Source organism: Pangasianodon hypophthalmus, chromosome 27 (assembly GCF_027358585.1).
Source record: "Pangasianodon hypophthalmus isolate fPanHyp1 chromosome 27, fPanHyp1.pri, whole genome shotgun sequence".
Classification (NCBI taxonomy): Eukaryota; Metazoa; Chordata; class Actinopteri; order Siluriformes; family Pangasiidae; genus Pangasianodon; species Pangasianodon hypophthalmus.
In genome coordinates, this window is record NC_069736.1 from 3,571,910 (window position 1) to 3,596,969 (window position 25,060).

At 39.3% G+C, this 25,060-nt stretch overlaps 1 protein-coding gene and 2 long non-coding RNA genes across 6 annotated transcripts in view; 2 read left to right on the top strand and 1 right to left on the bottom strand.

The window, feature by feature from the left end:
• Window positions 1–1,210, top strand: part of LOC113531279 (uncharacterized) — a 45,187-nt gene extending 43,977 nt beyond the window's left edge. Inside the window, exon 4 of one of the 2 annotated variants that reach the window (XR_004577410.2) lies at window positions 1,096–1,207. This is a non-coding gene — a long non-coding RNA (uncharacterized LOC113531279). Of the gene's footprint in view, window positions 1–1,090 lie in introns of both variants that reach the window. The other variant, XR_003403238.3, reaches the window with a different exon arrangement.
• Window positions 1–25,060, bottom strand: part of dcc (DCC netrin 1 receptor) — a 218,970-nt gene that overhangs the window by 16,858 nt on the left and 177,052 nt on the right. For 2 of the 3 annotated variants that reach the window (XM_026921883.3, XM_026921886.3), the window contains exons 16-24: window positions 23,174–23,269; window positions 17,896–18,134; window positions 17,070–17,208; window positions 15,871–15,978; window positions 13,711–13,905; window positions 11,715–11,747; window positions 7,186–7,251; window positions 3,060–3,222; window positions 1,132–1,355 (exon numbers count right to left, since the gene is read on the bottom strand). In XM_026921883.3, coding sequence (XP_026777684.3) covers window positions 1,132–1,355; window positions 3,060–3,222; window positions 7,186–7,251; window positions 11,715–11,747; window positions 13,711–13,905; window positions 15,871–15,978; window positions 17,070–17,208; window positions 17,896–18,134; window positions 23,174–23,269 — 1,263 coding nt within the window. The remainder of the gene's footprint in view (window positions 1–1,131; window positions 1,356–3,059; window positions 3,223–7,185; window positions 7,252–11,714; window positions 11,748–13,710; window positions 13,906–15,870; window positions 15,979–17,069; window positions 17,209–17,895; window positions 18,135–23,173; window positions 23,270–25,060) is intronic. The other variant, XM_026921884.3, reaches the window with a different exon arrangement.
• The window catches only part of LOC128317574 (uncharacterized), a 41,094-nt gene continuing 23,259 nt past the window's right edge, over window positions 7,226–25,060 (top strand). The window contains exon 1 of the long non-coding RNA XR_008301077.1: window positions 7,226–7,300. This is a non-coding gene — a long non-coding RNA (uncharacterized LOC128317574). The remainder of the gene's footprint in view (window positions 7,301–25,060) is intronic.

The window sequence follows — 25,060 nt, forward strand, 5'->3', positions numbered from 1 at the left end:
AATTTTTCATGGCAAGAAGCCAAAAAATGACGAGCTGTAACGCTGCAGAGTTATTTGTGTCGAAAGGTTTTACATTATTGACTAACGACCGTGCCACCTACACAAGCCTAATTAAAAAGATTCACGTGCGATCGTACCTTGGGTCTGTGTGTTTCTGAGCAGTATACTGCACACATTTTTATAGATGCTTTAGCAATAAGCAGTAAAAACATCCTAATGCTGTTACCATTTTTTATCAGTTATAATTCAATTAGTTTGATTTTGGAAAGTGGGTTAATTTACAAATGTAAATAAACATAAATGCACAAACTATTTTAACTGGAGTAGAAATAAAACCATGGAACACGTGCCTAACAGCTTACCTCAGCATTGCTCTTGGCTTTTTTTACTTAAAATTTAGTATTACAAAATGTAATGTTTGTATATTTCATATTTCGCAAGTTTCTGTGGTCGTTTTAATAACAGCGCAAACAATCTCAGGTTCAAAGTGTCCATCAGTGCTTCCCTTTAAAATGGCTGTTTAGAAGAGCCCTTAAAAGCAAATGCTTTTCATCACTTGTAATAAGTTAGAATGACATTAGAAATGTCTGCCGTGGGTGGCCCCACTTCCAGCCAGCAGAATCAAGTATCAGATTTACACAAGCTGTCATGAACAGATGCATTAGTCAGCTAGAGAAAACCTGACTTAAAAATAAAACAAAATATGAAGGAGTTGATCATCTCTATTTTTGCTTGGTAAGTTCTGTAATGATCAGTAAGGATTTGGCGTTAAGGCAAAGGAAATCAGGAAATCACTAACTTGTCTCACGAACGCCCCACAACATTAAACAGATACAGAAGTATGACATGTCCTTCTTTAACAGAGAGCCATAATAACTGATAACGTTTCTCGATTAGAGTATACTAACGATAAAACGTATTTGCTGAGCTACTTTACATAGCGTATGTTGGGCTAAATTTCTTTCTAATATATTGCACATTTTGTCATCCAAGTAACACAGAGAGGGTTGGAGATAAATAGCGACCTGTCAATCATCTCTAAACAGAACTATTGAACAGCTTGCTGTATTCTGTTTCACTTCTGTTACAGCACAGCTGTTACAAGCAGATCATGAAGAGCCGCAGTGTTACCTGAGTGGCTACTCTTGCTGCCCATCTGGCTCTCTGATTGGCTGTGGCTGACAGGGGCAATCTCTTGGCAGCTCTGGATTGGCGATTCTCGGCCGGACGGGGCGGAGCTGGACGGTTTCTCGATGTTCTTCAGCTCCATCTCCTCATGGTGGATCCACAGGTCAGGAGGTCGCAGGTCTTTCTGACTTCCTTTCCTTTTCCCTGCGCTGTGTGTGGCCCGCTTTCTATACACACACACACACACACACACACACACAGTGCAACCTTACTTCACCAACTTGGACTTCATTTATTTTCCTGGTGTGCTCTTATTATTGCTGTTATTGCAGTTTATTCAATGTTTTGGCAATATTTCTCTGAATTTAATGAAATTAAGAGAAGGGAAGTGGAGTAAGAGATTTTGCACGAGATCTGATGTGTTTTATTAGATGGGGGGAAAAAAGCACATGATTCAGTGTGTCCTTCCACCTGATTTATTTCTTTTGCTCTCTGCACTGTCACTCATCAGTAGCATCAGGCAGCTGTGATTAGTGTGTGATGTGTGTGTATGAATACAGTTACTAATAAGGAGAAGGTTGAAGACGGAAGTCCCACTAACAGGTTCCCTCCCTCTGAATACACACACACACACACACACACAGTTGTAGCAATTAAAGTGACTTAACTTCACTGTTGTGCCGAAAGGGCACTTTACCTCATTTAGGTGTTAGCACTTAGCATATCTGCTAGACACATGCTTGTCAGAGAAGGCTACAGTCTTTTAACAGTGCAGTTCAGCTCCTCTTGTTAGCGCTGCGGCTACAATAATGAGTCAGCCCTCAGCTGTGCTAGTCCTGTCAGCTGCCGTCAGATCAGCCCGCGGCTAAGCTAATAATCCCTGATGACGAACACAAGGGAGGAAGCTGTCACATCAGAAAAATGGGATTTTCAGTGTTAGCACCAAGCTAATGGTAGCGTACCTTCGCACACCGATTTGACACTTACACTAGTTCTAGCCTAAGATGAAACTGTTTTCATCTTACATCTGTTTTTGTATTTGTATGTTAGTTTTAGAGAGAATCCTCCAGACTCTCCTCAGATCACTCAGATTCTAGCATCTCAGTGCTAGCATTACAGCTAGCAAGGCTCACTGCTTGTCTCTCAGATGTATACGCGAATATGTGGTACTCAGAAACTTTCAGCTACAGAATGTGCAAGCTAAGAGAGTTAGCAAGATAATTTAGCTAATACTAGCGCTGAACAAAATTATGGTTATGGCTAAGACTATGGCAACACAAATGATTCTACTTGTGACAAATGTGAGTTTGTTGGAAATTAGCTAGCCCACTAGTTATTTGGGAGGAAGATATGATGTTCATGATTTATACATTCATGCATAAGCATAGTTCCATTTTTTTTTTTTTTTTTTAGCGAGCCTACTGTAATTACACTAACATGTGGACATATTATAATAAGGCTACTATAAAAATTCTAACATAACTATGTTGCTGTGTGTTTTGTATAAATATACACTATATTAAAATAATGCTGAGTTCATTTGAAGGTTATGGGCCCAAAAGCATTGCCCTCGTGCTTACCCTCTACCTCCGAACACACATCAGAGCTGAGAGGGTTTTCTGAAAAAGCCCTGAGAGCTCAGACAAAAAGCCTACTGACCCCTACATCTTTTAACAGTGTATATGGGAAAGGAGAAGCAGGCAGCTTCTCCACAGGCAACTGGCTCTCAAAACAACCCGTGAAAACACTTATCATGGCTTAGCAGACATGCTACTGCTGAGTTCCTGCAGACAGCCACGGAAGCGGCGTTCTGTGTGCTCGAGAAAATAGCACACAGACTTAGCAAGCAGGCGTTGCAACACAATGTTCCAAAATCGCAAAAGCAGTTTAGTCCCAGGATTGGGAAGGAGGAAAAGGCGAAAAGGACTCACTTCCTTTGTTGTGCGGAGGATCGGCGCGTGCAAATGAGAGCCACGATGACCACGACGACAACGGTGACGGCGCCCACAGACACCACGATGATCACCAGCAGGTTGCTGTTCTTCTGTGGAGTCACGCTGCCATGTGGAGGCCGCATCTGACCAATGGGTGGCTCTGAAACACACATTTTTGATTACAGAAATGGACATAAAGCATTGCGAGGATGTTGTGATGATCTAGGAACATGGCAAGGAACTATGTAATAGAATAAACAATGGGGCCTCAAGTCTCAAACAAAAAAAGTCAGAGACTAAACGGTGAACTCCAGCCTGTTTACAAATTTAACATTGAAATTCATCAGTTGAACTCCATAGAAATGAAGTTTTAATGAAGTTAGAAGAAGCTATTATTGCGACATTACCATACAAAAACAGTTGAAAATTTCTTTTTTTTTTTTTTGGGAAAATTACACCAAATTATGGCTCAAGAGTTTAGCTGTGAAGGGATGCAATAGGAGTGTGTAGTGCAGCTAGCATGGCTGTTAGTGAGACGCTGAGAACCATGCCAGCTTTTCTTTCATTCTCACTCTCATAACACCTGTTCCTGCTTAGACAGTCGGAACTAATAAGCTCCCTCTTTCTCGTCCGGTCGGTGCTTATTGTCGTATGCCACCTGCAGTTGGCACGGGGCGAGAAAAAAAACAGCCTGGAGGACAATAGCATTATGCTGTGCCAAATCGAAGGGCATCACCATGGCAGCTGAACTGCTTTGCCTCTTTTTCTCACATTCTGTGAGTTGTTAACCTCTTTCTCTCTCCTTCACCCTTCTTCAACTCTGATAACAGATGATGAGTGCCATCTCATCCCCTTAGCTCCTTCACTTCTTATTTTGACTGAAAGCAAGGTCAGGATAATGAGCGACGGAAACAGAGAAAGAAATTCAGGGAGTCGTATACTCACTTTCACTAATACAGAGGATACATGACTGATCCAGTGCTGTTCTCCACTGTGAGCTGACCCTATTGCTAGGTGTGTGCGCGCGTGAGTGTAGTCATTGTTCTGTTACCACACTGTAGATGCCCGGATCCGTCTTTCCTACTTCTGTGGGGTAAAAGGTTCAGAGTGTCGACTGAAATGCTGCGCCATAGGGGATTTAGTGTTTTGGCTTTTTCCTCTGAATTTATGAATCTGGTTTTGGATTTACTTCTGGATTATACTGGGTTAGATTCTGCTTCTGGACCTTGGTCTGGTTATTTTGGGTTAGATTCTTTTTTTCTGGTTTGGTATGTCTGGATCTGGTTCTGCTTCTGGGTCTTGGTTTAGTTATACTGAGTCAAATTCTGGTTCTTCTGTTTCTGGAGCTGGTTCTGAATTTCTGTCTGGTTGCTTTGGGTGAGGTTCTAGCTCCTGTTTGGCTTCTGAATCTTGGTCTGGTTATTGTGGCTTAGTTTCTGCTTCTAGGTTTTGTTCCTAAGAGTTTGGCTCTGTTTCTTTTAGACGTGATTCTTCTTCTAACTTTGGGTCTGCCCCATTTCAGTCTTGGATTTCCTCCTTTTCACCTGGATATGCTTCTGGGTCTGGTTCTGCCGATTCTGACTCCTGAAGGTCCATGACTTTACTATAGGTTTGCGGTGCCATTTAAAAAAATATATATTTCTGTCTGTGGCACTTCTAAGCTACACTTCCCATTGCTATAACATGCCTCTATACCATACCCACAAATAGGAATAAAACAAGCCATGTTTTCCTCAATCCAGGAAAGAAAAATGGAAAACGACTACACTAGCATATTCAAATGAATTGTCATCTGTCTCGTGGGAGATTATTGGGACACTAGAGGGCTGGATTGAATCTCTCTATCATGTTGGTCTGGGAAGAGAAACACTTTCCCTGTGAACTAGATTAAGGGCAGTGCTACCATTTCTGTTAATGTCCTAAGCAACATTAATCCTTATCCAGTAGACAGGTTTGATTTAATGACACCTCTCTATATCGTAGAACTGATCACCGTGGTCAATATATTAGCATTCCACAAATCTAATCCTAAATCACATTTCAAAAATGATATATTCTTTATCTGAAACAAGTCTATTCTTATCTGTACTATTCCCTACAGTTTATTGCCACATCTATCATGACCATGTGGTTATCATTTGGAAATTGATACAAAATAAGGTGTGCGCGTTATTCCGGAGTTCTCTGCCTCTCATTCGCCTCTGAAGCCCTTCAGCTAAATGAGACATTTCAATATAAATCAGCTTCGCTTAACTTTAATCATGTCCAATCATCTGCAAACTAGACTCTATGAATTCTAATGCGGAGTAATGTAAATGCGATACAATGGGACCGTATGAATCCCATGGCCTGAGTATATGCTTAATGTTTCATCATATTGTTTTTCTTTCTTCTGTGGCTGAAATGTATCTTTGAGTTAAATTAGAGGAGACGGGAGTTGAGTGTAGATGGAGATCACGTGAGAATACAGTCATCCGATTGGGGTGGAAATAAATCTCAAAGTCTGAACATTTGAATGTAGGATGTAGTGATGCAGTGTATGTGCACAAATTATTCTTTGTGGGTTTTATTTTTTATTTCTTTTTACAATATTTACGATTTTTATTGCAAAAAATGATTGGATTTTTAAGATCCCATGTTCTACTAGTAATCGCCTAACAGAAGTCCTGAACCTTTTTATAAAACGAGCCTTGTGTTGCACCTCGTGTTTATCTAAGAAAAGTGCTTTAAATAAATGCGTGCATTTAAGGTGTATTCTAATTTCACATAAGTATATTTTCAAGTATGCATGAATTTTCTAATAAAAAAAAAAAAAAAAAAAAAAAAAACCTACATTCTAAATGTGATATTAGTACATGTAATTAGTAATACGCTACTATTACTACTACTACTACTAATAATAAAACTAATTTAAACATGAATCTTAGGCCAGTAATAGATTTTAAATAATAGATTTTGATGTGAATCATATCCTAAATATCAGTAATAAGAAAATGTTAATGCATGTAAATAAAGAAACTGAAATGTTAAATATTATGATCGTGCCACTGTATTTCCTTCTCAAAATGTTCTTTGCTTAAGAATTGACAATTTTTACCTTCCATGTTTTTTTTGTTCTGTTTTTATGCCTGTATAAAATATTAGAATGGTTAATATTCTGTGTGTGTGTGTGTGTGTGTGTGTGTGTAATTAGGGTAGACCCAGGGAAGTAAACCCATACAGTGGTCTCAATTCCTAAACACACACATATATACTAAACTAGACAGCTTCAACACTAACCAGGAGTACACAAAAACATACACACTTAGAACAGTTGTGTGTCAGGGGTTCCACAAACACACCTGCAGCAGCTGAACACATGCACACAGAAGAGCCTGTGCGTGCACACACACACACACAGACTCCAAAACACTCGTGTGCATCTGCAGCCTGTGATTATCCTGCTCAGTCTTAATTAAGAGATTTCCCCACAGAGTGGCCAACATCCCACACACAAGCAAAAACAACTGTGTGTGAGTGTGTGTGTGTGTATGTGTGTGTGTGTGTATAGGGGACAGATAACAGCTGTCCTGCAGTGAAATCTTTACTCCACAGCATTCCCAATAAAGAACAATTACAATTACGTGGTTTTTTTTTTTGTTTTGTTTTTTTTTTTGTTTTTTTTAAATCCAATGCTGCCAGAAACACACTTTGCAGTGACTGATTTTTTTTAGCCTCAGCCTCTGAGGCTCCACCCACAATTACAGAGCTTGCGATATCTTTTGCACACTTTTCTGGGCACAAGCTTCAGAATCGTGAAGGGTGCAATCTGACTGTCTCTCCACGGTTACATGTATACACACACACATTTCTCAGTGGGTAACATAATGGTGTTCTTTGATCCGGTGTGGTTTTCCGAGCATTTCTAACAAAAGCTGGGGGAAAAAAAGTTCCTGTTGAACTAAAAATTTTGAAGTTTGAAACACCACACTGAGTCTACAGCCACCTTGGAAAAAATCAAACACTTTAGAAAGCCATCCCATCACACAGCAGGAAAAAAATATATTTTTTTACTCTCAGGAAGTAGTGCTCTGTCTAAGTGCATTGTGGGAAATGATGGTGGGGTGGGGGGTTAAGTGCTTACCATTCAGGCTGCTCCTGTCAATCAGGTTATTGTCCGAAGGCCAGTAGCCACTGTCTCCATGACGACCTGCCAGCACAAGGAGCAGGCGTGAGTGAAGGCTCCCATGGACATACAGGTAATACCCATTTTTAAGCACTCAAGTGTTCGCCTTTCTTAGTAAAAAGTGTTTGTATGTTTCTGTACAGAGTTTTGTAATGAAATCTTTTATACCGTGTTCATGTGCTAGCATCATGTCTGCACTGTTAGCATGATAGACCTGCAGAAAAACACTTTACAAAAGACACACTTCTACAAGAATGTACAGCTTGTGGTGTTGTCCGTAGCTGGGCTCCAAATGTGTCTTGTAGACAAGCGCTATATAGCTTTCTGAGGACTTATATACAAACAGACAAAACTGGTAGAAGTGAATGTTTAGGCTACTCTTTCTTTTATAAATATCAGTGTCACTTTCCTTTAAATTATATTTTAATGTCATTCCCATTTCTGTTGCGTTCTGTTGCCTTTCACTGTTAACTCTGAACTCTGAAGTAGAATAAATGATGGTTGATGTGCTAGGATTTTGTTTGTAATTTCACATATCTTAAGATGTAAGAAAAGGTATTAATGCTAACCCGACCCCCTACTTTTCATGGAAAATATGTCATGTGAATTGTTATAAATAGAACTTTCCATAGTAAATATGCAGTTTCTGAAAGAAGAGTCTTTTGAGTCACTGAGTCAGTGAATTGAGTCATTTGTCCCAGTGATTCGTTCTGATTCGTTCACCAATTCAGTTGCTCGTTTTGCCCAAATGTGCAACCTGATCACATCAAGGCAGTCTACAAACAGCCAGCGCAGTGTAAAATAGCTAAAGAGCATTCCTATTTTGTGCTAATTTATAATGTGCTTGCACCGAAACTGGACAGCTGGGGGGAAAAAAAATCACCTGGTCTTTTTCCAATCTTCAGCTGTCTAGTCTTCTGCTGTTGTAGCCCATTCACTGCAAGATTTGACATGCTGTGCATTCTGAGATGCTTTTCTGCTCACCACGGTTGTAAAGAGTGGTTAATTGAGTTACTGTAGCCTTCCTGTCAGCTCGAACCATTCTGAACATTCTCCTCTGATCTCTCTTTACATGCTGTTTCTGCCCACAGAATTGGATGTTTTTTTTTTGTTTGTTTTTTTTTTATACCATTCTCTCTAAACGCTAGGGAGTGTTGTGCGTGAAAATTGCAGCAGTTTCTGAAATATTCAAACCACCAACCACTGTCTGGCTTTTTTTTTTGGATCACTTTTTTTTTTTTTTTGAGAAGAGTCTATATAGTATAGTACATAGTGTGAGAGTGACTAAGGGTATGATTTCAAACAGTGTAGGGGACAAACCACACCCTACACGCACTTCACCGCTACTCTTTGTTTGTATCCATCGCCAGAATCGCAGCCCTGATCGCACAAATGCAGACATTGTCGTCTTCTTACACTTCCTTCAATCCCTCTGCACTGTGTTACAGTGCAAGAAAAAAAGATATATATAAAGCACAGAGTTCAGGGCTATTAGAGACATGGCACACTGGGGGCACATTCAAGTGTCTCCTCGTCCTCGCTCATCTAATAAGTCAGGACAAAGAGGCGACAGTGCATCACAGCAGGACCAGGAGCCTGAACGCCTCTTGTAGCTTCGCCACTCGTGTATGCACAATTTTATTGCTTCTGCTATGAGACGGCTCCCTTGTAACTCATTTTCATCCTCAGGCTCGTGTGTGTGTGTGTGTGTGTGTGTGTGTGTGTGTGTTAGCTGGAGTAAGTGGGTGAGGAAGAATTCACTGAGATAACACCATTGTGTGAGTGTGTGTGTGTGTGTGTGAGAGAGAGAGAGAGTAAGAGAGTAAGAGAGTAAAGAATGAGTCGCATTAGTCGGAGCACAAACCACAACAAGACGTTTTTGTTGCTGGTGCGACTCATCAATCAAACACACTTCAGCTTCGATTGTGGCTGTGTTTATATGCAAACATTTCTAGATTCCAGTCATCTTGTTTATATAAACCTGTTTAAAATCTGTTTACACGCACGTTATGAGCGTGCAGTTTTGTCTCAATGTTACCATGACAACAACAAAGAAACACTTGAGTCCTGTCAGAATATAACCCTGCGTTTACACCAGTGGCGATTTTACTCCAGCATTGGTCACTGGTGAGCGATCCTATCTTAAATTACTGATGGTTGCCATGGTGACTATTACACTATAACATAGCTAGCTACATCCTCCTGCTTTCACATATATAGTGTTTTTGGGATGTGCTGTTATAGGAAAATAATCAACAACGTTACTGCTACAACCCCAAAGTTGATTATGTTCCTATAACAGCATGTCCCTTATCTAATTTTATTTATTAAATAACTACTTGTTAGTACTTTTTTGTCTATAATAGTTGCATCTATGTTGTGTAATTTCTGTGAAACAAGTTAGTTCTTTTTACCACTTAGCTATAACATATGTTATGAAGATTGCTACAAAGCACTTACACTGGAAACTCCTTCCATAAACAAGCATCTCCTCACAGAAAACTTTAGCAGGTTAACGATTATACATTATTCTTTATTAAATATTTAATATGTTTATTATTAGTCTTAGATGAAGTCCTTGTGAATTACCAGTTGCTATAGAAACAATAACATATTAGAATTATTGGGCTGATGGTAAACGTAACCAGCACTCGACCATCTGTGGCACGTGTGCACGTGAGGTGTGGCACACTGAGTTGATTTATATGTAGCACTGAGCCTCACTGGGGCTTTTTCACTACAGCCCAGTGAGTCATTTAGTCTTTGGTCTCTCTCTCTTGGTCTCTCTCTCTCTCTCTCTCTCACACACACACACACACACACACAGGGGTCTACAAAGGATCTTCCTTATTGTATGAACAGTATGTATGAGTTGTTTGTCAAAAGAACGTCGGGCCTCGAGTGCGTTCACCACGCCAGCGCCTGCACATTGATCTAGAGGACATGAGTCTGTCTGACATTCAGCAAGCATTCAGCAATCTCGCAGTCCATGAAGACGAACATCTACTTTGTTGTTTAAGAAAAATGGCCCCGTTTCAAAGCGGGGAAAGAAGACGGATGTTTAGGCAGACGCTGTATTGCTCAGTGACTTGTTTGTCCTTCAGTGTGTTAAAAGGGGTACTTTAAAAACACTTCTCAATGCCGTGTCCATCTACATGTTAAACAGAGGAGAGCTCACAGCGTTCATCACCACACACCTGGTTAATCACTATTTATTGTTAATTTTTATTAAAAGCACATTAGAGTTTGAGGAGAAATGGTTGAAGATAAAGTCAATGTGTGGCTGCGTTAATTTAACTACTCTTTCTGTTTCTATCTCACTCTACTTGTCTCCATCTATTGGTTTCTCTGTCTTTCTATCTGTCTGTCTCTCTTACTGTCTATCTCTCTCTGTCTTTCTTGGACTCTCTGTCTCTCAGTTACTGTCAGTCTTTCTGCCTGTCTCCCTCTCTACCTGTCTCTGTCTCCATTTCTGTTTGTCTCTATCTCTCTCACTGTCTGTCTCTCTCTCTGTTACACACACTCTCTCCCTGTCTCAGTCTGTTAGTCTCTCTCTCTCTCTTTCTGTGTGAGTTATTTGTGCAAGGTATAAATTAATTAATTAATAGCACAAGTAGATTCCTCTGTAATGAGCTCCAGTCTTAATTAAAACAAAACCCTAAATGAACTCTCATTAGTCTGCCTGTGACGAGCTGAGATATGGAAACAATCACCAGTCGACACCCAACCCCACCCCAATAACAACCCCCCCACCCCCCTCCATCACTCATTGTCCTCTTAAGACAGTGTTACTCTTAAATAGCTTCCTTTCCTGATTTGACTAATTTGGAGTAAAAGATTCTTTAAATGGAAGGTGTGATAAATGACTGATCTCCAGTTTGGACAGAAAAATGGAAGTTGATTGGCTACAGTGGAGAAACACTTGGTGTCAATATCTCTCATCCAGTCCGTATTTAAATAGATGGATAGAGATTGTAACCTTGAGACCTTACTGAATGATAATGTCCAAGGTTTCATTACAGGACATTTACCCCAGTTACAGTCACGAGTCACACCCAGACTGTGTAGCACCTTGGCCAAAGAATGGTTGATGTGCATTCACAGACTCAATGAAGCTCCTTAACTGAGAACAAACTAGCTGAACTGTGGCAAAAGCAAGTGGCAAGAGCATGAGCCTGTACAACGTAAAACTGAAAGATATTAAAATTACACGCACGTGAGATTGCTGAAACCTTGAACCAGTCAGATGAGACCTCCATGTTTTTGGGAAGGCACGTGTTTTCATCACAAGTTGGCTAATGTGTCATCCCTGGATATTAGTGTGTGACCTCCAGTCAGTTAGTGTGTCTGCTCATTTTTAGTCACCAAAAAAACCATCTACATGTACAATCTGAGTGTCCATCCAATGTCCGCTCTTTTCATAATCTTTTAAAGCTTTACACTGTACACAATGCTTTTAAAATATAAATCAGTAAAATTTTGCTCACCTTGGTCGTTGGCCATCTTGTCTGGATGTTCGACTGCAGTAAAACGAAGCAAAAAGAGAAAATCAATGAAACAAAAACAGACTATAATTGAAAGACTATAATAAGTTCATGTCTCTGTCAGCTCTAAGAGCTTCACTGTCATGATCACTTAAATCATAATAATAATGTCGATAGGGATTCGACAGAAATACATACACTAGGGCACAGAACAGACAGAAATACAGACAAACACATACACACAGACATCAAAACAAAACAAAACAAAAAACTGGTGCATGTGTAACTTACCGGTTAGCACCAATGCTTTTTTTTTTTTTCTTTTTTCCAGCTGTGCATAAGCCAATTTTTGCCCACTGGTTATCAGTTGCTATGTTGATTGTATATTGTATATTACTATACTAGTATACTATAATAATAATAATAATAATAATAATGTGAATTTATATCTAAAATTAAGTAAATATCTGTAAATTAAATACAATAAAATAATGTGAAAAGAAACCCTGCAAAAATGACCAACAAAACAAAAACTAGAAATATTATACAAGCTAAAATAACATAAAAGGCAGACATTAATTATTTTCTGTGTTAAATAATATTAATAGTATTATAAAAAGGCAAGTCAAATTTATTTATATAGCACATTTAAAAACAACTTTGGTTGACCAAAGTGCTGTACAGAGGCATCCTAAAAATCTAAGGATACTAAGAATTTCAAAAACTAAATAAACTAATCTAATTAGCATAAAAATAGTTTATAATATTATACTATAAAATATAAGAATTATAATTATAATAAAATTAATACAGTAAATTTTAGATTTTTATATAAAAGAAATTTTATTTCTTTTCAGGAATAATCTTGGGAGCGAAAGATTAGATGGCCATATTGGAGTGCCACACCCACTTTTCACAAATACAGTGCAATCAGACATCATTATTATTATGACACCGATATCATCTCATCATATATAAGCGCATAAGATTCCATCTCTTCCTGTAACAGTGTGAACCTAATTAACGGTTCCTGTTCAATTAGAGGTGAATCTTTCCACCGTCCTGCGTAATGATAAACCTGTTTAACAAACTCAGACAGCAAACTAGGGAGACCTGAACAAACCCCTCAGGACCCCTGTACACACACACACACACACACACAGACACACACACACAGACACACACACACACACACACACACAGATTTGAGACACCAGATGCTAGAGATCACATTAATTAAGCTTTCCTGAGTCTGTGTGTGTCTCTGTGTGTGTGTGTGTTTGTGTGTGTGTGCGTGCGTCACTATCATTAACCCGCCCTGATGAAGATGGATGACAAATCCAGTGAACACACACACACAACACAGCAGTTCCTCGTTAATCTCAGATTGCCATATACCGTATCAGGATGCTGCTGTGGTCTGATGTACTGATGCAGAACTGACTCATCAGATGAAGTGAAGTGAAGTGTGTGTTACAGAGGAATACAACACCTTCAAGGTTTGCTTTTATAGGAAAATAATCAGTGACAGACGTGGCTTTGCTGTTACACCACCCCGAAGTTGATTATTTTCCTATATTTTCCTGTAACAACACTAAACTGTTCTCTTACACCACAGCAATTTGCAGAAGAATTTATTAATTAAAGAACATCATGTACTTTTTGTCCATTTACAGTTACATTTTATGTTGTGAAACATCTGAGAAACAAGTCATAAATAGTTGTTCCCTCACTAGCCTCACTTTTTTCCTCACTCTTGATCTTAGGACAAACGAAAAGCAACATCTATTTACAGAAAACTTTATAATATGTTTTTGTTTTTTAATCTGCTTATTATTAAATTAATAATATTAAATTAAATGTGGCGTCCGTTTGAATTATCTGTTACTATAGAAATGAAAGTATTAGAACAAGTGCATTCATATATGCTATATAAAATAGATTATGAAGAGATCATGATTATTTGCATGTGTGTGTGTGTGTGTGTGTGTGTGTATACCTTTGGATGTCCTGTACTGGACGGGGTCAGAGAGAGGCCCCACCCCCTTGGCGTTTTTGGCCTGGATGCGGAAATAGTAGACAGTGTCGAGATTCAGATCCATGACCTGGTGGGTGAGTCTGTCTCCACTAATGGGCTCCATCACCCAGTCATCGATGGCCATGTTCTTATCCAATGTGTAGTACACTATATAACCTGAGAGAGAGAGAGAGAGAGAGAGAGAGAGAGAGAGCAACATAAACCGGGTATCACATTCATTTTAAAAATGTGCATCTGGATGTAAATTAGTTGAGAGATTTATTATGCAACCGTGCTGTAATATTAATGAGGCTGTAATGTTAAAATGCCACACGAGGTGAGTGAGTATTAGAAGTGCTACACTGTGTGTGTGTGTTTGTGTGTGTGTGTTGCATAAACAACAGAACATGAAAATTGTTGCTTTCTTAGGCAGCAGAAATTCTTAAAATTTGATGTCTTCGTTTTATTCTAAAAAACATTGTCTTTCATATTCATCATTCCTCAGGGTCACGGTGCTTCCTTTCCCGGGAATACGGGGGCAAGACAGGAATACACCTTTGATGGGATGCCAGTCCATCACTGGCACCATAGACACACACACACATCTAGGGGCAATGTAGATTAGGTGAGGAAGGATGAGGTGGGAGGAAGCCGGAGAACCCGGAAGAAACCCACACAGACACTGGGAGAACATGCCAAATTCCACAGAGACAGTAACGTGACCTCAGAATCGAACTGGAGATCATGGAGGTGTGTGGTGTGTGTGTTACTCATTACTACACTCTCTGGAAACTCCTCTTCACACAGACATATTTATTTTATTTAACCCTCCAAAATGGCTTCCTATTCACTTAATATGCTCACGACATAGGCTGTACCTAGGGCACTACTAGGTCTAATAGAAAGGCACTGAGATTAAGCCACTTAATACAGCTACTATATAGATGTAACATCACTTTTATGGCACCTCACATTGTTTCTTTTGAGATGGTATCAGAAAATTGATAATAAATCAAAATATATGCGAAAACAAAGCACGCCATACATTAGGTGTTTATCCAGAGCCTTTTTCCGTACATGAAGCTCCATAAACAAAAAGTTTGCAAACCTGTGTTTTGTGGATTTTTCGATTTTTTTTTCCCCCTTCAGAAAGGTAAATATTCTGGATCCGTATTCGAATAGTGAAATTCTTTCTGACAGCCCGAGAATGTATAAACTGCAGTAAGGTTTTTACACAAAACACCATTCTGTCAAGTCAAACCCACAGCACACAAGAGGGATAAAAATATAGCTTAGAAGAAGCAAGATATATTTGCCAAAGCCTTATTCTCATGCAGGAGGGAATTCTGAGCTGCATATAAACACACACAAACACCTACAGAGACAGTTGACAATATACACAAACACACACAAAAAAATAATTAAGATTTACATTTATACACATTCAGTAAATGTAGCCGGCTAGCTGAGATGTGTTTTTGGTGTACCATATTTGATGTAGCTGACCAGGTCTGTTTCATCCTAAATCTTTATTATAAATACAAACCCAAATATTCATGTATGTGCTTCAAATGACATGGTTAAGTTAGTTAATCTCATATTCTAATAAAAAAAAATGTGGAAAATAAAAGCAGACAGTTCAGATGTACAAATTAAAGAAAATGGATCCATCATATCCTACGAATAAGTTTCAGATTTCTGGTATGAGTTCAACTTCAAAAGTTGGTATATGGGGTAAGGTTCAAGGTTCAGGGTTCTTTATTTGTCACACACATTAGATACATGTGATGTATTAATGTAGTGAAATGTTTTTCCTTAGTGCCTCGTACCACAGTGCAACTGTGCATCTGGGTAGAACGATAGCATATTGTGCTGAGGAAAAAAAACATTTTTTTCAAATTAGGTGTTACTGTAAAGTTTTGTTCATTTTTATAGATTACACACAGATACAAGTACACCTTACAGAAAGATTCTGGGTGAAATAGACTTACTTTAGCCTTGTAGCTCATGTAAAAACGTGTAGAAAGCAAATGTTGGACGGCAGACATCTTAGCTGATTGACTACATTTGATGTGAGGGGGTAACGGTGTATATATTGTAATGGTTGATTAGATGCTGAAGAAGGCTGATGCGTATTCTTACCTGTTATCTTGCCATTAGCTTCGAGTGGCGGCTGCCAGCTGATGAGAATTGATCTGGGACGACCCTCTCGACCAATCACAGTCAGGTCCTTCGGGGCGGAGCTCGGTGCTAGCCAATGGCAAATAAAATTCACAGGAAGAGGTGGGAAAAAGAGTGGGGTACAACATACGGTTTAGTTTTAGTGCGTTAATTAATTCTCGCTTTACTCCAAAGCAACAATTTTCCATGCTAGTGACCGACCCGAAGGTTGTGAGCTGAAATCCCTGGACTGAGACCCTGAAGCTCTTCAGAAACACTTTTAACTCTCAGTTGTTTACTCTCAGTTGTGAATGAACGCATCTACCAAATGAATAAATGTCCATAGCCAAAACAAAAACATGACAAAAAATCTCGCCAATCGTAAAAAGTAAATATCCACCAGGCATGAAGTAAAGCGTCAGCTCAGAAATATGGGCCACATTAAATATTTTGGCCTGGAGGCACAAAACCTTACACCTATTCAACAAAAACCTCAATTAGGCTTTTCAAATTAAATCATGGAGCAAACACACACACAGCTGGCAGACATTACATAAGGTCTTTTTGGAAGTGTTTTTTTCCCCCGTCCTGTGTGTGTTTGCTTAGGAATCTGTGTAATTGGGCTTTGTATATTAGCTGTGGTAAACAATAAAATGAGGCACCACGCAGCACAGAAGCGTAACAATAAGAGGTTTTACAAAACAGAGGCGAGATCATTGCTTGTTTAACTAGCAGTGCATTCTGGGTAATAAGTGGAAAGAGAAAAGGGGAGTGAGAAATCCCACAGTTTATAACTAAACTCCAAAGAAAGTCTCAAAGGAATGATGCAACAAATACACACAGCCGTGCTGGAAGATGAAAACGGGAGTCATCTTGATGTGGTAATGACTGAAGCGGGGAGCAAAATCAAACAGAAACTGAGCTGCATTTTTTAATGCATGAAATATAGAAACATTAACAGAGAACGTGTTTCCTGAAATGGCCCTAATTTGGAAACAATCAAATCTGGGAAGCGAGAATACGAGTAATCCCATTGTGTTCACTTCCTTCATCATGTTTACAACCGCACCAACAAACACACTATACGAGTCTTGATAATGAACCATTTAAAGGAAAATAGTAACCATGTACCTTTCACACACTGTAGTGTTTATCCATGTGACAGTGTGTGCAGTGTGTACCTGCTTCATACGTGGTGGCGTGTGCCGTCATACTCCAGGTGCTCGACTTGCGGCCTTTCGTTACCATGACAGCAAACTCGTACATGGTGTTGGGCTTCAGACCTGTTACCGTGTGACTCAGTCCTGTGGTGTCTGCAGACTGGACATGCACACACACACACACACACACATACACACACTAAACCTAACTGCAGAACCTACAATTAGACATGTGTCCATCATGTGAACATCCATCTCTCCTTTCATCCAACCATTTATGAAACATTCACCCTTACAATTATCCATGTCTCTGTACATCCAGTCTTTTTGCTCATCCATCCATCCACCCACCCACCCACCTATTAACCCATTCACCTACCCATCTGACAATCCTGTGATTGCATGCATCCATATGTCCATCCATCTCACCTATCTAGTCATTTATCCATCCCTCCAAATATTTATCCACCCATTCAATCATCCATCAATTGGTCTATCTGTCCATCCATCTCTTTACACATTCACTCATTCAGTCATATGTATCCAGTCATCCAGTGGTCCACTCAACTGTCCATCATCCAACCATCTATCCACTCATTCACAAATCCATCCATCCATCCATCTGTGCAAATACTTTGATCATCAAGCCATCCATCCACCAAATCACTCATCCATCCATCCATCCATCCCTCTCTCCAACCATGCATCCATCCACACATCATTCATCAGAGCATCCATACATACTTTTATTAATCCACATATCCAACTACCTGTCCATCCACACATCTGTACAATCAACCATCTGTCTGGCAGTGTATCCCTCCATCCCTTCCTCCTTTCCTTTTACCTTGTACTTGCTGCTGCTGGAGTGACTGCCCCTCCATTTGACGGAGTAATAGCGCGTTTCGCTGCTCTTCTGGTTTTTGCTCATGGAGTTATCGGCCCAGCTCACCCTGACTGAGTCCGAGGAGAGAGCCACAGCCTGCACGCCTACAGGGGGGATCATGGGAGTGGACGTATCTGGGATGGGGGTGGGAAAATTATCAAACAGATGGAACAAATCATCGTCTGATGGGTCAACAGGATCTGTGATACACACATGCACACACATGCACAAACACACACATATTGAAAGGTAGGGGAGATTATGTGTTGTGCAAGCAAGCAAGCAAAATGAAGAGCGTGCATGCAGCAACCGAATGACAATGAGCAAGAAGGGAGATAAAACAAAGAAAATAATGGAATGATAGAGAAAAAAGAGAAAAACGGTCAGTGTGAAAAAGATTGGAGGACTGGAGGTAAACAGAGTTCCACAGACTAAAGCAGGGACTACCAGTTAGAGTTAGAGGACACACCTAAGAGGGACAGAGAGAAGATAGTTAGTGTAGAAACATTCAACAGTGTGAACATTATCATCCTCCTTCTCCTCCTCCTCATCATCACCACAATCCTTATTACTGTCATCACCATCACATTGCTATCATCCATATCATCTTCATCATATAACATCGCTATGATTCACATCATCACCTTCATCGCCATCATCATCTTCGGCTCTTAGTTAGCATCTAGCACCATAAAGAGCTCTTTGGTTTGAGGAATCATTTGTTTCATGTAGAAACTTGTAATATTCAAGGAACCCTTGAGGAACCCTTTATAAAAGGGTCACTTATATTCACATCACCACCATCTTCCAGATCATGATCATCATCATCACCATCATCACCACAATCCTTATTATCCTCATCACCAGCATCACTACTGACCATGACATCATCATCATCACCACCACCATCACTACAGGTTCATATTATCATCATCATCATCATCATCATCATCATCATCATCGTCATCCTTTTTAAGTTTCCATCTAGCAACCTAAAGTGTTCGTTGGTTTGTCCATTTAATGTTTCATGTAGAACCATATACTGTTCGAGGAACCCTAGAGGAACCCTTTTACTAAGTGTGTAAACATTTATTGTTGCACTTTTTTAACATTAAAAACATTCTTTACCCCAAAAGCATGGTGTCATAGCGTCACAAACTCAGCTATAAATTGAGCTATAAATCAGCTACAACCTGAAAAAGAAAACGTGGGTCTTTGGAAATTCACATACTAGATATTTATTAAAACAGTATATCTGAAATGTTTTAAGGTAAGCACACAATTATTTCACTGTTTAAGGAATACACCCCCACCCCCAAACCCCTCTCTGTTTGTTATTTCAAAGTCAGTGTGACAGACATAAATGTCTCTTCCTCTGCTCTTTGACTTACAAACACAAATATGCCATGTCAGAGCTTACAGCCACAACATTGACAGCATTAAATATTAAAACTGCTTAAATTACACAGAGAACTGTGGCTTCAAAGGGCTTCCCTCAGCAAGGGACCAGACGTTGTGGTATCCACATCTTTTATCATGGCTGGAGCATACTTCCAATCTCAAACACACACTGATCATGCATACTGAACAGGACTTGTCAATGAAATCGATGTGTGTTCTCAGAAAAAGGGAGTGATCTGTCTTTGGGATGAGCTCGTGTTCAGCCAGGCGGAGAAACAGATAAACAGTTTGGCTAATGAAATGAAATCAGCATCATCACAATAACCTGCACACACACACAAATACTGATGCAGAGGGACAAGTGTGTGTGTGTGTGTGTGTGTGTGGGCTGAGAGAAAATGGGCAAAAAAAAAAAAAAAAAACCCCTTTATCTGTGTTTTCCCAGCCTGCACATGAGGCGATATGAGTGTATGGAAGCTGGAACTGTTGGAAAAGATGGAGAGAGAAAAAGAGAGATGAGACCAATACAGAGGAAGAATCACATCAGATCATGCATTCTTAACAGGATGGGAAATAAGACTAGCACAGGATTTCACATAAAGCCATTTCATCAGGGCTGGTTGGTATAAATAGACTAGGTTCCTCTCTGTTAAGGAAAAAATATATAAAAAAAATAAGGCTTTTTTTTTTTTTTTAAGAGTTATTTTGCATTCTCACTGGCTGACAAATGGCTTAACTTGGATCATTTTTGGTTGCACAACAGCACCACCAAACCCAAGAAAAAGAGACAGAATGGTATGAAGTAGAGGTTGGGGTTGATTTCTTTCTAGCCAGACTGGAGATTTGTGACATTTGGTGAAACACCCCTTAGATTGAGAAGACGTGAAATAAAATTTCAGGGGTGTAATAAACATGAACGAGGGTTACGTTCTCCATCACTGATTTTTCAGAATGCCTTTTGTGGAGAGATTAGACGTAAGTAGACCAAGTCAAATCAAAGCACAAATTACACAACACCATAACCCTACGTTTACACAACTGAGTGTTGCTTGTGTTTTGTCTCGTGTGGGTGTGTAGTTGTTGCTTGTGAGTGTACATTATCCAGCACTTTTTTGCAGTTCAGTAGTAGCCAAAATGTAAAGACTATAGCCCATTATAAGACTTATAAACACCACTTTTATTTCAAATGTATTTAAGTTTGATGTACTTAAGTTTGTAGGCTTTGTACAGCTTCACTGGCAGATTAACAAATACAAAGCAAAGCACCAACAATCTCTGCTACTTCCTTCCAAGCTTTATTTTTTTTTTGTAATGTCTCTAATGAGAGGTTGAATACTACAGGATAAGATAAAATCATGGTTGTAAGTTTTTCTTTCATTTTTGGAGTCAAACAGTAAATGGGAAATAATTGCATCATTCAAGCCAATCGTTTAACCATGTCACATCTAATTTGCATAGAATAGAAAGACTAGACAACGTCAATTCAAATGCTGCTTTGTCACTTGCCGCTGTTGCAGGTCCGTGACACATAAGTACACAGAAAATGAACAGTCACCTTTCGCTTTGTTGCATGCTAGTGTGTACGTAGGTTAGGTTTGTATGGGTTAAACCATAGACTTGGTTAATGGCAGGCACAGCTTTTCTATTTATCATGCTTGCCCTTCGTAAGAGACACGGCATGATTATGGACTCAATAATAAATACTAATCATGAATGGTGCTGACTATCTGTCTTTCAATGAGTGTACTCTTGTGTGTATCTGTAATAATTTCATGCCTACGATGAGACTCCTGTGCTATAAAGCTCAGCCATATACAGTAGGTTTCATAACAGGAACACTGCGTTACTGATTATTTCTTTCAATATTCAATATTGTGTCCTGCCCTCACTGCATTTCCTATGGTGATTTTAAGCTGTTTGGGAATGGAAAGCATTTAATGGAAACCGAATAAGCCTCACAATATCCTCAAGCTAATCGTCCACAGTGCTTGTTTTGCTTTTGGAAATCTCATATTGTACAGCGCTGAACTATAGTCAAGGCCACTAAAGAAAGTGACAAATAAAGCACAAAGGAGCAGCGTGTGATTCACGTGATAGATATAATAAAATCCCGTACATGATGCTGAAACCCTGCCGGCTGTTTCATGAATGCAGCAAAAGCGATTACAGGCTCAAGGGAGGATTTTTATTGTGGCATTTTTTTGTATCTCACGTCATGTTGAAGCTCAAATAAACCAAAAATGTGCTTGATTTTTGAGTCGTACCTCCGAGACGACGTGTGGAGCCAGAGAAGAAATATCATCAACCCCTTACCAAAACACACCGTGAGCTAGAAGCTTTGATTTCGCTCTGAGACCTACTGTGCAGGAATAGGAGAGAGAAAGGGACCAAGAAAAAAAGGAAGCCTAAGCCTCCAAATCTCGTATGGAAGTCTTGTGGGTCTCTAGGAATGTGTGTTCTGAGCGCTCCATACACTTCCTCTTTTCTCTCCACACAGCCCCCCCAACCCCCCAACCCCCCCAACACACACACACACACACACGCACACACACACACAGTAAATGATGACATTAGTGATGAGGGAGTGTGAAACACTAGTTACAGTTACTTATGTGAGCGCATTTCTGCAAAACTGTTCATCACTGCTGCAGCTACATTTCTAATTTGTTAATAAAATTTAATAAATATATTTCTTACATTCTCACACACTGTTAAACAAATGGCAACTTTTACATCACACTGCTACAACAGTGCAGGTTAATGTTCAATGAACACCTGAAGATGGTCACACATCAAACACATCTATTTTGGGTAATCATCATTCCGTCTATTTATCCAACCAGAAGTCTATCTGTGCAATCATGTATCTGTACATCCATCCATCCATCCATCTGTGTCTGTGGTAATTAATCTGCCAGTTACACCATTCACTGTCTGTTCATGCATCTTTCAATTCATCCATTTATACTTTCTGATCATCCAACTGTCTGTTGATTTATACTGTATATCGATCCACCCACATGTCCAACCAACCAAACATCCATCAATCCATCCCCTTGTCCATCCAATCATCCATTCATCTGTCTGTCCACTTTCTGTGTCCATTCCATCCATCCATCCATCCATCCAACCATACACTTGTCCATCCAATCCATCAATCCATCCATCTATCGTTATGATAATTCATCTGTAGGTTACACTTTACACCATTTACACCATTCATATCTGTAGATTATCTGTAGGTTATACCATATAGAAATGTTTCCATCCATCCATCCATCCATCCATCTATTCATTTGTCCAATTCTTGTTAATTCAGCTGTCTGTCCTACCATCCATCTATCTGTGATATCTGTTCCACACAGCAACCACAAAACTTCTCATAGCCCCCAAGACATCAGAACTGACCACAGCATTAAAAATGCATTTACTGAGGAAACACTCGAATAAATATGATTAACACATTAACTAGTAATCAGAGAAAAACAGCCTACAAGAGCTGCAGTGTAGTTTCACATTAAGGAAGGAGCTGTCCAATGAAATCTTCACAGAACAGGAATATCACATTCAGAACAGTTAATAAATGGACTCAGATCATTCTGACTCTAATAATAATTCAACAGTTCTGCAAAAAGAATTCAAAAGCACAATGTTAATAATTTAAGTTTGAGAAACAATACATTTTAGTGATCATTTTACAGGTTATCGTGCAGTACAGCCAAAACCACTGCTGTATGATGTTATCTATGAAGAAGTCAAAATTTTGGGTAACACTTTTCACACAAGGTTAAGAAAAATGTTCCAGATGTGATGTGCATGTTGAGAATGTGCGACATACCTGACATGGATCTGGTGACAGCGCTCTCATACAGTGGTACACCTTCTCCTGCATTATTGAAGGCCTTTAGTGAGATCACGTAATGGGAGCTGGGCTCTGAATTCCGAGAGAGAGAGAGAGAGATAGAGAAAGAGAGAGAAAGAGAGAGATTGGTTGGTTTAATCACTGAGGCAGCATACAATGGCCCTGAAAAGCCCTCACGTCAACACTCTTTTGTTCGTGAGGAGAATTTTCTGGTGGGATAAAAACCATTGAGCCAAAATTAATCATCTGGGGAAGAAAGTGTCAAGACCCAGAGGAGGAAACAAAGAGATGGACCAGAGGGAAGTTTAGTGGGAAGAAGCTGAGAGTTGCCAGTTCCTTTTGGCAGTTAGGAGAATTTTCAGCCTCAGTGTGTGGATCAGGTGCAACCTCGAATCTTGAGATCAGCATTGACTAACTGTATGTGTGGACTGGTTTTTCTCCTCAGCACTATTTCTCTTTTGGACCATTCTCTAAATCGGGGTCACTGGTGCACTGTGGTCCTAGCAGGGTATTTCAGAGGACTGAATGGAGCACTGGAAAAAGACCAAAGCAGAATCAATCAACGTACGAAGTAAAATGCAGAAGTTCAGCAATTCTGTTTTTTTTTAACCATGAATCATCATTGCTTCTGTAGCAGGGCCTCTGTTGTGGTCAGTCATGTCCGTTTAGGTAAATTATTTACCTCATTGAAAAAGGAAAGATGTTTATAACTGGACAAATCTGCTAACATCAAATGTCAACACAACCAAAACACAACCACTTCAAATTGTCTTATATAAAAGCATGAAATGATCATTAATGGTTAAGCATTAAAAAGTACAGACATGTCCATAAGTATTTGAAAGTATAAGTATTTGAAAGTAATTTTTGTAATTTTGCCTCTGTACATCACCACAATGGATTTGAAATGAAGCAATCAAGGTGTGATTGAAGTGTAGACTTTTAGCTCTAATTCAAGGGGTTTAACAAAAAATACTGCATTAATAATTTAGGAATTACAGCCATTTTTTTTTTACACAGTCCCTCCATTTTCACTGGCTCAAAAGTAATTGGACAATGATGAGCAGTTTTATGGCCAGATGTGGCCCGTTTCCTCGTTAATACATGACAGATTAAGGAAATAAAAGGTCTGGAGTTGATTCCAAGCGTTAAATTTGCATTTGGGAACTCTTGCTATGCAGTCCAAAGAGGTGTCAATGCAAGTGAAGGAGGCCATCATTAGACTGAAAAACAAAACAAAACAGACCTTTCAGAGAGATAGCAGAAACTTTAGGAGCGGCCAAAATCAGCAATTTGGTACATTCTTATAAAGGAATGCAGTGGCGAGCTCAGCAACACCAAAAGGCCTGGAAGACCCCGGAAGACAACTAAAGTGGATGATTGCAGAATTCTTTACTTGGTGAAAAAAAAGCTCCTTCACAACATCTAGCCAAGTCAAGAAGATTCTGGAAGTGGTCGGCATATCATTGTCAAATTTATATACATAAAAAATAATATATAAAAACAGGTAAATACAGTTTAAAGACAGATTATATCCATGTAAAAAAAAAAAAAAACAATCCAACCAACAAAATACAGCTTCAGTGTCAACATAATCACAAATACACAAAGTACATACGTCTAAAGGGTTTTTAGTTATTTTTTTCGGCTTTGATTTTTTGCTTGACAAACATGGAGACAGTTGTCATTTCGAGTGTCATGTCCATTACAGTCACACCAGGACTTTCCACATCAAAGTAGATGAAGAAAAAAGCTAAATTTTTAAATACAATAATCATAATACACATAGACAATTTCCAAATGCAGTGATGCAGTCTGGCAGAGCTCCTGAAAGATTCACCATCTGAGCTTATGTTTGCACAT